This window comes from Borostomias antarcticus (genome assembly GCF_949987555.1).
Source record: "Borostomias antarcticus genome assembly, chromosome: 8".
NCBI classification, from domain to species: Eukaryota; Metazoa; Chordata; class Actinopteri; order Stomiiformes; family Stomiidae; genus Borostomias; species Borostomias antarcticus.
Genome location: NC_140241.1, coordinates 28,037,306 through 28,054,070, shown reverse-complemented (window position 1 = coordinate 28,054,070; position 16,765 = coordinate 28,037,306). Strand labels below are relative to the sequence as shown.

Below are 16,765 nucleotides of genomic sequence, written 5' to 3'. Positions count from 1 at the left end.
TAAAGGGCACCACCACTCATGAATTGATATTAGATTATTATGTATTTTTAGTAAGTTAAAGGAATATTCTCCAGTTCCCCTTACATCATCATGCATGCTATTCAGACACTGCAGCTCTATTCTTCCTGTCTCAGTCTATGAATAATGAACCAATCAAGAGTGGACTTGACACACTCCAGTCACGATTATGGAGATTATCTCTCAATGCTATGTAGATTATTGTCCACAGGAACGCCCTCTCTTTCTCTCTCTCTTTCTTTCTCTTTCACTCTCCTTCCTTCCCCTCATCTCTCTCTCTCTCTTTCTCTGTCTCTTTCTTTCACATTTACTCTCTTGTGGTGCCTAATGATAAGGTATTATTAGTCAACTAAATTTGTATAATAATTTTCTGTCTTAGTTACTTTTCCTAATTTTTGTATTTTATATTTGCTTCACATCCCATGAGTAAAGAAACTTGAGACGCAAAGTCAATATTATTCAAAAGAAAATATACCAGAAAACAGTTATTATTACATTGAATGTATGGCCTATGCAAGCAGTATATCACCATACTTCAGTTTATCTGCAAAACATCAACAACAACAAAAAACCCACTTGTGTTCTGGGATACGAACAAATGAACTAAACTAAATCAATAACCTTTTAATCTCTCATCGGTGATTAATAAATTAAACATATATAAAATAAGCATAAAATACATTTTGGAGCTGTGACATGTTACCTGAATGTGCAGTTGACCACCATTCATATGAATGTAGAAAAATAGCCTTCACTGACAAATGATCAAAAGAGGGGGTGTGTGACATTTGATATAGTTTATTACTAGTTTAAAACCTGCCTAGTTACTTTGCTTTTATTGTTTCACAATTTATGTAGCCACATTATACAAAATCATCTTATGACTGATTGTACAAATTGCCTTTTTTGTAGATTTTTACAGGCCAAAGAAATGTGCACCTGCATTTGGAATGGTCTCTTCCACTATTCTGCAAGCCTTCCCTGAATGAGTCATCCAGCTCGTCTCTTATTGGATAAGACCATTCCATCCCAAGGGATTGCCTTGCAGAGGCAGCGAGGCCTTGCTTCCATTCACAGAAACATTGGTATGCGAGCCTGCTATTTCATTCACATAAAAGAAAATAATATTCGCTTCCGTCGTCTTCATCTTATTTTCTTCTTTGTTTTCACCCCACCTAGATTTACGAGAGGGGCTTTTCATCACTCCTTCATTTGCCGTTGTTTCTGAGGAGAAAGCAGACGTGCTTTCTTTTTTTTCTCTCTGTATTTGCCAGGCAGGAAGAAGAGATGTTGGGAGGGACTGCAGTGCGAAATTTGCAGCAGGATGCAAGGCGATGCTTATGAATGACTGCCAGTCCTCTACTAGAAGCTCCTGAGGACATTTTATATGAATGACTTTTGGCTTCATGTACACTTCTGCCATAGAGACGCTTCACTGGTGATTTGACGAGAGTGTTTCTGCTCTGTTCCGTCCTGCTGGTGTTCATTCAGGCAACTGCATGTGACTCATGTTCACGTTGTGTTTTTTTGTGTTAATTAATTATTCACTAAGATATTTCAGGAGAAGCTTGGTATCTGTATAGAAGACAGTAAGAGTACATATGAAGTGAATACGTGTGGCTTCCTATTTGTTTCAGAATGGAAGCGAGTAGTGATGATGCACATTAAGACAAATGCACTAAAACAGATAATAATATTTTTGATATGACTGAATTGCTCATCATAAAATGTGGACTTAATCAAGCAATACACATTAATGTGTTTGCTAGTTACATTTCTAATGAATGGTGAGATTTAGTGCTATGCACTGGTTGTACTATTATTTATTTTGGTTTGTTTAAATAATCTGCATCTGTTATTAAGAACAATGTGTTAGGTTATTACATTCAACCAGCCATTTTAGACAGTTTTAACTGTTTGCTGTACTGTAAACATGGTATAGGAATATGTTGCAGACATTATGCTCATCAATTCCAAAAAAAGGAACATTTCCTCTTTTTTTGATTTGTCACAGATGTAATCAATACAAAAGTATCTCTCATTCACCTTGAATTTAACTTTGCCACTAATGATTTTTTCTGTGATATTGTTTCTTATTTCACACCAACAATGGAATAAAAGAGAGAAGCATTCCTGCAGTGAAGAGGAAATATCAGTCTGGGAAATTTGAGAATTGATTGATTCTAGTGTGCTGTAAGTGGGAGGATTTTTTTTTCAACAGGAAGTGATTTGCAGTGTTCAGTGAGCCTTTTGTTGTGAAGGTTTTCTCAGATCTGTGAGTCATGCTGTAGCCGGGAGCCGGGATGCAACAGTCAGAGCGCTAGCTCGCTCGCTCACAGTATCCTCCATCACCTCTGTCTCTGGATCTCATCTCTGGAAACCTAGGAGGGCATCCTGGCACTGAAGGGACTCTTTTTCTTTCCTTTCCATTCTATTCCCATGGCTTGGCTTCTTTTCTGTTTCTTCTCCACCAACGGATTGGATTGCAGCCTTGGATCCTCCTAACGACAGCCCCAGCGACAGCAGAAGGAGTGCTAGCTGCAGCCCATCACCACCACTGTAATATCAACAGAGAAAATTACTGCCACCCGGGCCTGTGATCGCTCCACAGCGTGAGCTGCTGCTCCAGTATGTTTAAGGAGAGGCTAGTCGTCTGGGCGCCTCGTCTGCCGGTGTGTTTGTAAGGGCAGGCCTGGAGGAGAAGGAGAGGGGTATGCTTCACCGTACCAAATACAACCGCTTCAGGAATGAGTCAGTGACGTCCGTCGATGAGCTTCTCCACGGCCTTTCCATGAACCCCAAGGTCTCGGCTGCCCCCCCATCTTCCGCCGAGCCCCCCTACACCCACCAGGCAGAGATACTCCCCGTCGCCACCGCCGCTTCCGAACCCGAGGATGGAGGCACCACCCTCTGCACCCTCATCAACAAGGTGTCCAACCTAAAATTCGCCAACTCGGGCAGCCTCCTGGGCATCAAGGGCCTCCCTTCGGCCGTCAAGGACCTGGCCGTGTCCAAGCTTCAGGGGGGTGGGGGTTCCAGCCCTGGCGGCCCCGGCTACAGTGTGTCAGCAGCAGCAGCAGCCTCCGGTGGCAGCTCAGCCTCCTCCGGACCCCCCTGCTCCCACACCCAGCAGGAATCCGGCACCATGAGCGGCAGCGGCAAGAAGGGCAGGCTGGAGGAGCTGCAGCAGGGAGGGGAGGACTGGAGCCCTGGGGGTGCTGGTGGTGATGGAGGTAGTGGACTGGTGAATAAGCCCTCCAGAGGATGGCTACACTCCAGTGAGAAGATCTCTGGACCTGGAGTGACGTACATTGTAAAGGTTGGTCTCTCTCTTTTCTTTTCCCTTTTTGTTTCTCTCTCTCCCTCTAAATCTGTCAACCTCTCTCTCTCCCCCCTCATTCTTTATTTTCCTTCAATGACTGAGCCAAGTTACAAGAAAAAGGAGACAATCTAGCTGCACCACCAAATCCCGTTGTGCCCTTGTGTGGGTAGATATGCAGGGCTTTTAGGTGGAGAGCGGGAGCCAGAAAATAGACATTGAATAATTCAGAAAACAAGGAAGGTCATCATTGGAAAAACCTGTGAGGGAGAAAAAGCTTTGATGGCATAACGAAAACACAGCTGACTAATACAGTAGCTATACACCCAAGCTTTTTATTGTTCAGTTAGCATCTTTATTCCAATTTTTTACCTTGCTTGTTTGGCGTGAGAATGTGCTATCTTGTGTAGTCCAGGTTATAACATATAAACATATGTCTTTTTTTTCGATTCTGATAGCTGCTTTGCCTCTTGATAGAGATGACAGGCAGTCAGGCATGCAGTACACAGCTTGTCTATCTGTATTGAAACCAGACCACTGGACCAACACAAGCGTATGAAATCACTAACCAAGACCAATAATAACATTCAAACAAAACACATTTGGACACTACTGTACTGTATGTAACCATGAATTTGTAAATGGAACTGAACATGAATGAGCTGCAACTAAGAAAGAAAGAGAAAATATAAAGACAGCATGTTCAAGGTGTGGTTAGATTTGATGTCATCTTAGAACCATATATAATCAGTAACAAAGATGACCTGTTAATATTTCTTGAACATTGGACAAAATGTGCCTGATAATGCTTTGAATGTATGATTTGGATTTTAGAGATGAAAAAGCAGATTCTCTATGTGGGAAAGTATACGTTGTGTAAACCAAGCAGAAAGGATCCCGATTACAGTGAGTGAAACAGGTCATGTTGATCCCCAGCACGGCGTTCGGCTGGCTGACTGGCTGTTACTCCATTAACAGTTTGGTTGAGTGTGGTGCGACCCAGTCAGTGTGACCCAGTCAGTCGATGCAGTTGAAAGTGGGCTCACTGAGTGAGGCGAAATGCATCCGCCCCACAGTCTTCCTGTTGCCTGCGTTTGTATCGAGTTCAGCGTGCAATTCTGCTCGCAGCACTTTTAATTAGTGTCATGTGCTCGCCCTTACACATCACGCACCATTAGTTTAAGGGGACGGTGATTGACATTGACAGTGTTTTCTTTCACGGTTATCTTACACAGTCACTGTGTTGCTTCAAAAGCCTGTACACAGATGTCTGAAATCACCTCATTCAGGTGTGTGATCTGCCCCATTGATGTTGAATTGAAATTAAAGCGTAGTCCAGTGGTCATCCCTAAAACTGATTGACTATGACTCTCTCAAGGTGTGTGCTGGTTTAGGGATGATCACATGTTGCACGATTGCTTCTGTTTTGCCATCTATTGAAAAGGAGGTATGAGATGTGAGGAAAGAGGGTCATGTTTTGTTCCAGATGTAGCCTACAGTGTAGCTTCAACACAGATAACGGAAACCATTCACTGCAGGTTGTTCTCCATACATCTTGCTCATTACCATAGCAATCCTTGTACCTTGCACACTCTGGTCAAGTCAGTGTTTGATTATCTGAATGTGTACATGCTAAAGGGGACTTTTCTTTCTGCCTCGGTCAGATACACATTTTCCAGGTTGGACACTGACCACAGAGCATCGCATCTCTTAACCACTATATACACCTCTCAACCATCTCTGTATCCACTATAGGCCTACATTAGAATCTGGCTGACTAGGGTGACTGTGTGGTGACACGGCCAGCTGCCATGTGATCAGCTTCCGTGGAAGATGTTGAATTACACCCTAGGCATGTTAGCCATCCTGCACTGTCTGCTCTGGCCTGAGGTAAGACGATGGGAAGGACATGCTGTTCAAATACAGACGAGAGAAGAACATTGTCTAGATGACACCAGCAGAGGAACCCTGCTCACAGAGAAAAGCTCAGCCACTGGCTATTGCTGTGATGGAGGCCTGGGTTGGAGTTAACTTCAACACACCCCACATATTGATTTAATGGACACTTGGGGTTGCTTAGTCATTGGCTACAAGCATAGTCTGATGTCTTAGAGGTGGAGGCAGTGGAAGGGGGTTACATATCCGTTTAGATTCAACTGTTACCTACCTCCTTGCCTGCACCTCACCCCCTCTCTCTCTACGTCACCTGATTCACCTGCGCGCGACCCAGTACGCTGCCCCAGACCGGCGCCACGGCGCGTGGACTCTGTGGAGTTCCGTCCACTCGCCACCAGGGGCAGGGCGCACCCTCGCTCCCTCGCTCCCTCGCTCCCTCGCTCCCTCGCTCCCTCGCTCCCTCGCCTGCACACGCCCCGTGTAGCCGACAGGCTCACGGCTGCAGTGCCCAACAAACACGCAACGTCAGGGAGACGTTCAGATCATGTCTTAATAACGTCCGTCGGTCCTGAACCCCGTGTGTTCGTCTGCTGGACCCCTCAATATTCACACGTCTGGCTTGGACCCCTCTAAGACGTCTGTGGACGTGCAGAACAGGCTCAATATCTGAACGTTAAAAAAACACATTCATTCTGGCTCCTAATTGGATGTCTTTGAACGTCCGAAAAAGACAAAAAATACATCTAAAATACGTCTTTTAGACGTGTCTTTGCTCAGTGGGTGAATGAGCTTACGGCTCCGCTACATGCCTGATCCCTAACGGCAGTCACCTGCACCCCAGCCGTCACCAGATCTTACCATCTTCCTGTGGTAAAGTAGCCTACTCGCTTCTTGTAGTCGTAGTGCTTTTTGCCCTCTCGTAATTTTCCCATCGCTCACCGTTTCACTGCCTTTTCCCACTGTGGAACCCACAGAGCCGTGCTTGCCTGCTACAGCCCTCCAAACCTGCACACCGTTTCCAATTTTTCCTGTTTGTTATACTTTCCAGCGTTTTTCTATTAAACTTCCCGCTGAGGCTTTAATAACTTCTCTTGTCGCCGAGTTGGCAATTGAGTCCAGAACAAACCAAGGGCCATAACAAACAGGACCAAAAAAAGTTGGGCATTGTGTCTAGATCACCTATTTCATCTGGAATCTCACAGCTTGATTGATTGATCTATTGTGTTATTTTTTAGATGCTGTTGGCTGTGTTGTGCCTTCTCAAATGCAATAAACTTGCAATTTCCAGCCCACTACAAAAAAAACTACAAAAAACCCGTTGACCTGGCTTGGACCTGGCCACCGCCGGCACATTGGCTTATACACAGCTTATAAATATTGCAGTAAAGGTAGATAGGACATTTAATTCAAAGTACAAAAACTCAGTATGTGATGTTGATGATGACATCCTTTACCACCGTTACAGAGGGAATGTTTTAGCAGGATTTACCGTAGGCCTAGGCTATATGACACCACGAGATGGTTCAGATTCTGTCCCGTTTGTTTACGGCCACATTGTGAGTAGCTACTGAGCGAGTGAAATGGAAACTCGCCCCCCCCCACACACACACACACAGGACAAACTGTTCCCTGCCAGTGATATTAGTCAGAGGAGGTGCTGTAGTGTATGTAGGCGGTTGGATGCTTTACTGCATGGGATAGAGAGACTATCCCTTTAATTAGACCAGGCTACATGAACGAGTGTGCCTCTGCTCAGACTGAATTCTCTCAACTCAGATCTCTTGTCAGGGACTGTTGCACTAGCCAACGGTAGGCTGATTGAAAGGGCCTGCAAAATGTGACACCTTGGTCCCTCACCCCTGAAGACACGGGGCGCTCACAATATAAGGAGTTGTCGTGAGTGACCATAACTGTGTTATGTCAGAAGGGTCATCTGATATCGGATATCAAACCACTGGGCTCAGAGTCATGTTTGACTAACTAATTATTCATGGTGTGATATCAGAAAATGTTCCTCAGATAAACTGTGACATAATATCTAAATGTTCAAATTGTTCGGCCAGTGGACACTGACGGTCAAACTGTCCGTTCCTCTCTTTTCTAGTATTTGGGCTGCATAGAAGTCCTTCGGTCGATGAGGTCCCTGGATTTCAACACAAGATCACAAATAACCAGGTAATCTCAACGATCAGTCAAATGTTCAGAGAACGAAATCCTGTCTGTGCATTTGAGGAAAAAGTAAGAGCCTTTGGGGTTCTGCTGTGGTTGTTTATTGAATAACACGGGCTCTGTGGGCAGAGAGCCTAAGAGGCAGGGGCCAACTGTGAGTATGTGTGTGTCACGTCCACTTTTCTGCTTGGCTTCCTGTAGTCAGTCAGCCTGGGCTACACAGCACTGCACTCCATTGACCACAGAGGGAGATGGGTCTCACTTCTGATGCTATTATTAGACTTTCCCTTTCAAAGAGGACAGAGTGCATGTTTAATTCACGCCGGAAAGAGATTTAAAAATAAACATGTCCGTCTTATTGTTAGAACCTTTTAAAGCCACCGCTGTCAATGGAATTGTGAGATAACAGTGTTAATTTCCCACCTTCCTCCATTGGTATGAACATTCTCATATTATTAGCTGAACCGAACAACCCTGGAAACACACAATATATCTCTCTCTATAAGTAATGCGTCATACTCTCTCACTATGTGGCTGTTGCTAGGTAGCTTCTCGTGGCTGGTCTTTCCCTGTCACCATCCATACGGCTCTATAGGCCATCCATACGGCTCTATAGGCCTTCCTACTCCCACCGTATAGCCTACCTCCGGGCTGTTGCTATGCACAGGGACGGACGGCCCTCTCAGGCGCGGGAGAGTCGCCGTACGCACGCACTCCGTATTGCTGGGTTTGTCTGCTGCTACCGTACAGTACGCACGCCTACGGTAACCGCGTCTCCGCTTGGTCCCTCACCTACCCGTCGTGTCCCTCCCCCCTTTAGAGAGGCCATCGGTTTGGTGTGCGAGGCAGTTCCTGGAACCAAAGGAGCACTGCGCAAGAGAAAGGTACCCATGACACATCACTGATAGAGGGTGGGGAGGTTGGGTAGGGAGGGGGCCGGGAGAGGAAAAGAGAAAGTATTCTTAGACAGAGAGAGAGAGAGAGGGGGGGGTAAACAAAAGAGGATGGGAGAGTGAGCGAGTGTTCTTACACAGAGAGAGAACAGAGAGCATGAGTGTGTGAGAGGGTGAGGAAGGGTGAGAGAGGGAAAACGTCCTTACAGTAACAGAGAAAGGGAGAGAAAGAGGGAGGTAGAAAGAGGAAGTGTATAGGGGGGGGGGGGCTGTGGGTGCGTGGGCGTAGCTCCAGCCCACGATGCACACTGCGCGCTCAGTGACTCATGTAGTGCAGAATATGGCTAATCAGTAGACAGATAGAAAAAGAGACAGAGAGAGAGAGAGAGATCTGGATCCAGCCATGTGTCCCTATATGAGGCACCTGTTTGGTACTGTGGATTGTGAAGATCTGCACTCTCAACACACCATCTTCAAAACACAAGTCAGGGGGGGGGGGGGGGTTGAATGAGTTACTGAGTACTAGTAAAGACAATGGTTTGGTTGTGTGTCTGTAAATCCAATAGATGTTATAGAAATATTCCCTTTATCTCCAATTATCAAGGGGCATCAATTGATTTGAGTAGATTCCTTGTAAACAGTGTAACTCCATTCAGTATACCGAGTTCCAATGTTCATTGTTGGAATATTACTTGTGTAATTTATTTTCCCAACTGCTGTGTCTGACCCCCTGTCACTCCCCTGCCTCTGTCTGTGTCCTCCCAACCCAAACCCTAACCCTTCGCATCCGTGCCCCTGCTACTGTCCATGCACCCCAGCCGCCGTCCAAAGCTCTGTCCAGTATCCTAGGGAAGAGCAACCTGCAGTTCGCTGGCATGAGCATCAACCTCAACATCTCCACCAGCAGTCTCAACCTGATGACGCCAGACTCCAAACAGGTCAGCCGGGCGCAGCTCAGCTTTGCTCACTCAGGATTCTTTGATCTGTCACATAATGTACAGTGTACAGTCACAGTGAAATGATGCTCACCACACTCACTCACTCACTCACTCACTCACTCACTCACTCACTCACTCACTCACTCACTCACTCACTCACTCACTCACTCACTCACTATGGCCAACAGAGAATTCATTACCATGTAATAATCTAATGTTACACTTTATTTGTAATAGTATTAGTTAAGAAGCAGTTACTGCATTTAAAGGTGCAGTGTTTGACTTTTGGTGGCATCTAGTGGTGAGGTTGCAGATTGTAGCCAACTGAATACAATTAGGTGGTGCGACATGGCATTCTCTGTGGAAGGACCCGCTCCTTATGTAGATAACAAGGGCACATTCTAAGCTAACAGAATTTTTTTATTGTTAATCTCATGGGATTCATACACTAATCAAAACATAGTTCTGAATATGATTTTTTTTAAATTTAACCTTTATTTAACCAGAGATTAAAGACATTGAGATATAAATCTCTTTTACAATAGTGACCTGGCCAAGAAGGCGCAAAGTTACACATTCTATTTCTGCCAAGTCTACACAAAAGTCTGCCACAAAATACTACACACTGCACCTTTAAGTAATTATGTAATTATTTTAAAGCGTCTGTGTAAATGCTTCATCAAACGATTTGGTATTTGTATGAGCCACAGTGGACATATGTATAATTGTGAATGAACTCTCAGCTCACAGTATTGATTGAAGCAGTAATGCCAGAGAGCGTATGACATCTTATTGCCTTATAATGCCTAACCACGTCCCCCCCCCACTGTAACACTATGAGCTGGTAGATCAAATGCTCAAGGGCATTATTGCTTTTATAGAACTCTTTCCTCCAATACATTCTTTGAAAATATAGTTTTCAGGACAAGACAAGTTAGCCTGGTGGTTAACTACTGTAGTCCCTTTAGTTGCTAAGGGTATACTTTTTGTTGCCAAGGCTTACTGAGACAATAACAATACATGGTCTATTAATAATCATGGTCTATAGTCTAATACCAAGGGATTGATTGGGTTTTTTGTTGTTGTCATTTTGCCCCTGGTAGATCATAGCCAACCATCATATGCAGTCCATTTCCTTTGCATCAGGAGGCGATCCAGTAAGTGACAGTTGACTGCTAAAGCTGGTGCCTTCTGTGTATTGATTGTCCCAAATGAACCCCGTTTCATGAGGGATTGGTACCGGAGTGTAGTGTCATGGTATCGTCTTCTCTTTCCCTGCTGCAGGACACGACAGACTTTGTTGCGTATGTAGCGAAGGATCCTGTGAATCGTAGAGGTAGGAGCACTCCGACAGTTGGCTAACATCTGTCCCTCAGAAAGAACCTCATATCAGAGAAATGGCACACAAGCTTTTCGGACATGTTTCACGACGTATCTCAAGTGGACAGTTGAACCCCGACTTCTTGAATGCTGACCTTTGTGACCCTCCCGCTCCTAGCGTGTCACATCCTGGAGTGCTCCGATGGGCTGGCTCAGGATGTCATCAGCACGATTGGCCAAGCCTTTGACCTCCGCTTTCAGCAGTACCTGCAGTGTCCCTCCAGCAAGATCTCGTCCACACACGACAGGTGAGGCCAGTTGGGGACACAGGCACAGTCTAGCCTGGCCCTGCGGCTGGGTGTGGTTTAGCTAGCTCCTCTTTATCGTCCCTACAGGGGAGGGTCACCAGAAGGTGGTCTCATTAGGCAGGGTCACTATTAAACCAGCTACTGTAAGTGACAAGGGGAACTAATGGGCTACTTTCTAGTAGACTAGTAGAGTATGACAATTCTGTGCTCTGTGTGTTCCTTGTTGTGTTCCTCTGTGTGTGTGTGTCCCTGTGTGTGTGTGTGTGTGTGTGTGTGTGTGTGTGTGTGTGTGTGTGTGTGTCAGGATCCTGAACATGGAGGAGTCTCCTTGGACGGAGGAGGAGGAGGAGCCAGCGGAGCATCCCTACTACAACAACATCCCAGGGAAGATGCCGCCCCCCGGCGGCTTCATTGACACCCGGCTGACCAATCAGACGCCAGGACAGGACTGCAGCCAGGTAGGACAAACAGCATCAGGGCGTTAGTCTTATTGTTGTCCTTTGCACTTCACTATCTAAACCGTGAGTTTTCACTCTCTGTCCCCTCCCTCCTTATGGGGCGTTCGTTTATAACTGGGAGGTGGCAAATTGCGACTTGCTACTAGGAATTATTCAATAAAACGCCGCATGAACTCGCACTTCCTCGTCGCAAATTCGGATATGTTTCTCAGCGCCCAGTTGCCGGCTGACGTCAATATCATATCATATCATCATATCATTCGCTATAGCTCGAATGCACACAGGTCGGAGGTAGGTATTTTGCCACTTGCGACTTCGACCACAAACAAATGCACCATTATGTTCCTCCCTCACAGGTTTCTATCGAACGGGAAACAGAGTGTTGCTTTGGAAGGCAAATAAAAACATGGACAAGGAATGAAAAATGAAATGTACAAGGCCTAAAATGCTTCCTGTGTTTGTCAGTCGGGTCCAGGTGCCGGGGTGGACCAGACCTACTACCAGGGCCGACATTGTGGGGAGAGCTGGGGGGAGGAGAGGAGGTCCATATTCATCCAACAGGGTAAGCAGATCTCCCTCCGTCACAGTCTAGAAGGAGGCTCGTACGATCAGCGACCCCACCTGACTGAGACCTGCCGACTTGCGTTAGCTACCCGCGTTAACGTCTCTTTACTCCCCTAACCACACCCGGCCGCGTCCAGGGTCGTGTGACATCTACAGTCTGCCTGAGGGGAAGAGTCACGTACCAAAAACGGGGGAGGCGCCGACGTACGTCAACACGCAGCAGATCGACGCCCAGGTGCTGTCGGCGCTGCAGGCCGAAGCGGAGGGCGCGGCGGAGGGCGTGGCCAAAGACAGTCCCAGGAAAGACCTGTTCGACATGAGTAAGAGGCGAACCGGCGCTCGCGGCTAACCTGCTAACCTTAAGACCCTGTCCCGGAACACACCCCTGGGCCACGGAGTAGTGTAACGCAGCAGGCTATTGTAATCAAGAAGATTTAAATTATAGAGGTGCGACGGTTATTGTCTTCCCCCTGGCTCCTGCTTGGTGGTGTAATAACATCATGTCAGGTGGAGGACAAAGGAAAAGACATACCAGCCCCCCCCTACCCCAGCCCCCCCCCAACACCCCCAGCCCTTAAACCCCCATCTCTACATGTACAGTCATATGTATGGGCGGTAGGGGGAATCTGACAAACAAATTATATGTGAGCATGCTGATCCTTATAATTTAAAGGGAGATGAATAAGCTTTGACGTGCCCTGTGTAGAGAGTGGTGGAGGAGTACCGTGGGTTCCTCATCCCAGCTCTCGCCCCCTCATCCAAACTATTCATTGTGGTACCTCGGCGCCTGCCTGTACCCTGTAATTGTGTTTACTTTAATCTGAAGCAAATAGATTACTTTAATACCCGTCAACGGTACATTCACTCACTGAGCATCATCGTCCACACGGTCTCATCCTTACCCGGCTCCCTCCTCCCTTCCCGCCCGCCAGAGCCTTTCGAGGACGCCATCCTGACCCAGTCCCAGGCCTCCGCCCTGCACAAGGCCGCGTCTGTGGACAACTCTAGCCCGCTGCTGGTGCGCTCGGCGGCCTTCCGGGCCCAGGAGGAGCTGGAGGGCCAGGCCTGGTACCACGGGGAGATGAGCCGCCGCGACGCCGAGCAGCTGCTGAGGGACGACGGAGACTTCCTGGTGCGGAAGAGCACCACCAACCCCGGCTCCTACGTCCTGACGGGCATGCACAACGGCCTGCCCAAACACCTGCTGCTGGTGGACCCCGAGGGCACGGTGAGGCGGGGGGGGGGGGGGGGGGGGGGGGGGGGGGGCGTTGGAGGAGGAGGACGGGGGAGGGAGGAGGAGGAGGAGGAGGAGGAGGAGGAGGGAAGGAGGAGGCAGAAGGATAGGACGGGGGAGGGAGGAGGAGGAGGAGGAGGAGGAGGAGGAGGAGGAGGAGGGAAGGAGGAGGCAGAAGGATAGGTAGGGAGAGATTAGAGGCAGGGCGGATAGTGTGAAAAGAGTGAGACAGACAGGGAGAGCGTGTGGTGTAGAAATACAGAAAACTAGAGAGAAATGTTGTCTGTAATGTTTGTGTATCTTCTTACATCCCACTCCTGGAAACATGAACATCTTTCTCTCTTTTGAAAGGTACGGACAAAAGATCACATATTTGACAGCATCAGCCATCTTATTGGCCATCACCGTGACAACAGCCTGCCCATAGTGTCTGCCGGAAGTGAACTGTGCCTGAAGCAGCCAGTGGGAAGGAAACAGTGACTTGCAATGCCTGATGGGTACTGTAGGAGACACTGAAGCCTCCCTCCAACCGAAACTTGAAAATGAAAATAGAGAATATATTATTGTTCAAAGGTTCCTTGCGATGACGGTGTCTTGGGAAAAAGGTCTGTGGGCACTTCTCTCGATGCACTGGAGCCCGTGGGAAGGATCGCTGATCAAAATGATTTATAGAACTGTTATTATTTTGTTGTGATGATTGAAATGCTATATTTTTGAGAAGACATATAGGTGCATTTGGACATATATGTTGATTTGGTGTTTTAAAACAAAAAGGACAACTGTTAGTAGTTTAGATGAAGCTCAAATTGACCTCATCGAGGGGTAAAAAGAATATTTTAGAATAAACCTGAATTGTTAGTTTTGTCTATCAAGCACAACCAGATTTGCAGTCATTGGTAAGAGTTAGAGGAAACAACTGTTTGATAAATGCTGTTTATATTGAACTATTTTAGGATTTGTCCTTTATCTCACAGTTAGTGTGACAACTCACCAGGTCACTACTCAATCTGCTGTTATTGGAAAAGATGTGAATGTGTTTGCTTAGCAGTAGTCACAATGTGCTGGGGTCCAGGCCTTTCCCACCCCTCATAGTGCTGTCAACATGGCTTTAAAGATAAATTACATTTTTTATGAAGTACACTTGTGTCACTGCAGTCGCATGACTTGAAAATCAACTGTTCTTGTGGACATTGTACGTAGACAAAGCCCTTTTCGGAGAGGTGCTTGTGTATGCTCACACTGTAAAATATGTATGCTTTTCAGAACAATTTCTTAATTGGTTCTCTGGATCCTTCTTTAACTGGGTGTGTAGTCAATTCGTTTTTGGGGCTTGAATCATGCAATGGATATTCTCACTTTGTTTATACTAGCATTTCCTGCTTTATTGTGGACTTCAAATGTATTATTTAATGAATGATCACAAATCAATAGCACAATCAGAACTTACAGTATCTGTGTTAGCTGTAATTGAGGACAATTCACCAATGTATTGAAAATGTAATCACTACACTGAAGGGGAGTTGGGTATGAAAACTCCTTTTGATTTCACCTAGAGCACCCTTAATTAAGGAATTATAATATTAGATCACATAATGGTATAACACGGTAGTGATTATGAACTGTCACGTCTCAATGTGTGGATTACCTATGGCTGATTATCCAGAGTCCAAACATTACAGGGCCTCTGGCCTCAGCTACTGTTAGAGGTTCTACATCCCTTGATATCAGTTCTCAATTATTACTACTTGTTTTGTTAAATAGCTTGTGATGACACAAAATGAACATTATGGGAAGAAACACGGAAGTGGTTGAATCCGAGACTTTATAGACATGAAAGCACCACATTTAATAGACACAGGGTACCCAGATCACTCGTTACTACAACTGCGTTGCTACACTGGCTAACTTGATGCCAATAGTATTGTTGTGATACATGAGAGGCTGGGAATATCGATTCTCTCATACCGTCTTGCTCTCATTGGTAGGCAACAGAACTCCATTATCAGAACAGATGACGCATTGATATGTGGGTGTACATGATTGAACCAAATTCAGTCTGTTTTCAATGACAAGACAGTTGCAATGTATTTTACTGTAACCTGTATTTTGCTGCAAGAGTAAGCGTACATGCATCTAGTTCTCACAATTCATTTTTAATGATCAGACAAGGGGCTGTGTGAAAATGTCACCGAACCTTTTGACATCTGCTCACTCTCTGGAACTCTGTCTTCTGCTTAGTGAGTTACTCAGCCCAGAATCAACCTCTAGTCCCTCCGCTCTAGACACATCTAGTAGTAGATCTGACATGACTGGATAGACAAAAGCATGATGGAGAACATTCCACCTATAGCTCATCAGAAGAAAAGTTGGAGTACTGTCACAGGTGTCACCGTGTCATCTGTCAGTATTGCTTCCATCCTCACAGGACTCGACCTTGGGTCCTCCGATTTAACTTGGGGTCCTCAACTTGCGCACATTTACCCCCCTAAACTCACTACCCAGCGACCCCAGCCCATCGTGCTGAGATGAACTATAGATCCGGGTCACGGCACCACTGTGACTGGTGTCCCTGTGTCACTTCTTAGTATTGCTTCCACCCTCACTTCAGCTCGATCTCAGGTCCTCTGACTTACATGTGAGTTTAACCAATTAACCGTGTGTCTACACTACTAACACCTTGCTGTAAACTGACCAGTCTTTTCAGATCTACACTATTGTTTGGGGAGTAGAGGCTTCCGAGGGGATGATTCTGGACAGGGCTGAATTATCATCAGTATGACATCATCACAGAGAGGAAAACTGCCCAGAGAAATCAGCAACTACTAAGTTCAAATCTGCTGAAGCAGCCATTATAGGCTGTTCCCTATGTGAATGGGAATGGGAAACTCAGGAGTTTTAAACTTGAGAGCTGTTGATATCAGAAAGATGACACTATCCTCTCAGGTGTGATGGTGTTATATTACTGAGCCTACTTAAACGCTTTCAACCAATCGTTATTTTTAAGGCCATTGCAGATTCACCATGGAAAATGAACTGATGTAAGAATTGATACCTTGTATAGAGGAGGACCGACTGCAGACTCACTTGTGAATCTTTTATTAGATGAACTGCGTGGCATAATGATTTTTGTGTACACTCAACCCTCAACATGTATAGACACTCAAATAGAACATGGCTTTTCCAGATTTCTGATGAAAATGTGCCTTTTATTTGTACCAATGGTGTTTTCTTCTTCAAAGTGCAATAGCTGAACTTTCATGGGGCATGCCCGTACGTTCACTAGAGGTTGTGTATCGCTCTGCTGCCGCATTGCTGCTTGAGATTCAAGGTTTCTCTGTCTCTATATATGATTTCCAAATTCTAAATATGAATCTTTGTCAGAGGGATCACAAAATCACACTATTTTGGAACAGGTAAAAAAGATAAATAAAAATAAAGAAATGAGTCCAAACAATGTTTACAGATTTAATCTTTGGTTGTATGAGTAATCATCATTCTGTATGACTGTTGGCAATAAAACCGTGAATGTGTGTTATTTTTCCCTTTAATGTGTTCTGTATCATATTTGTTTCATGCATCTCTCAAGGTTAATATCCATTCTAGACCAGACATGAAGTGTACCAGTTTTACCAGCAGAGCCAGCTTGTT

The 16,765-nt window shown here is 45.7% G+C and overlaps 1 protein-coding gene across 1 annotated transcript; it reads left to right on the top strand.

Moving 5' to 3' along the window:
• Window positions 1-2,731: 2,731 nt before the first annotated feature.
• On the top strand, window positions 2,732-13,597 carry shc3 (SHC (Src homology 2 domain containing) transforming protein 3; the record flags this gene model as incomplete). Its single annotated transcript, XM_084442622.1, has 12 exons — window positions 2,732-3,337; window positions 7,338-7,408; window positions 8,223-8,286; window positions 9,114-9,233; window positions 10,337-10,390; window positions 10,518-10,569; window positions 10,732-10,861; window positions 11,166-11,319; window positions 11,785-11,881; window positions 12,021-12,203; window positions 12,816-13,111; window positions 13,469-13,597. 12 exons carry the CDS (start codon window positions 2,732-2,734, stop codon window positions 13,595-13,597), a joined length of 1,956 nt encoding a protein of 651 aa, XP_084298748.1.
• Between the last annotated feature and the right edge of the window lie 3,168 nt (window positions 13,598-16,765).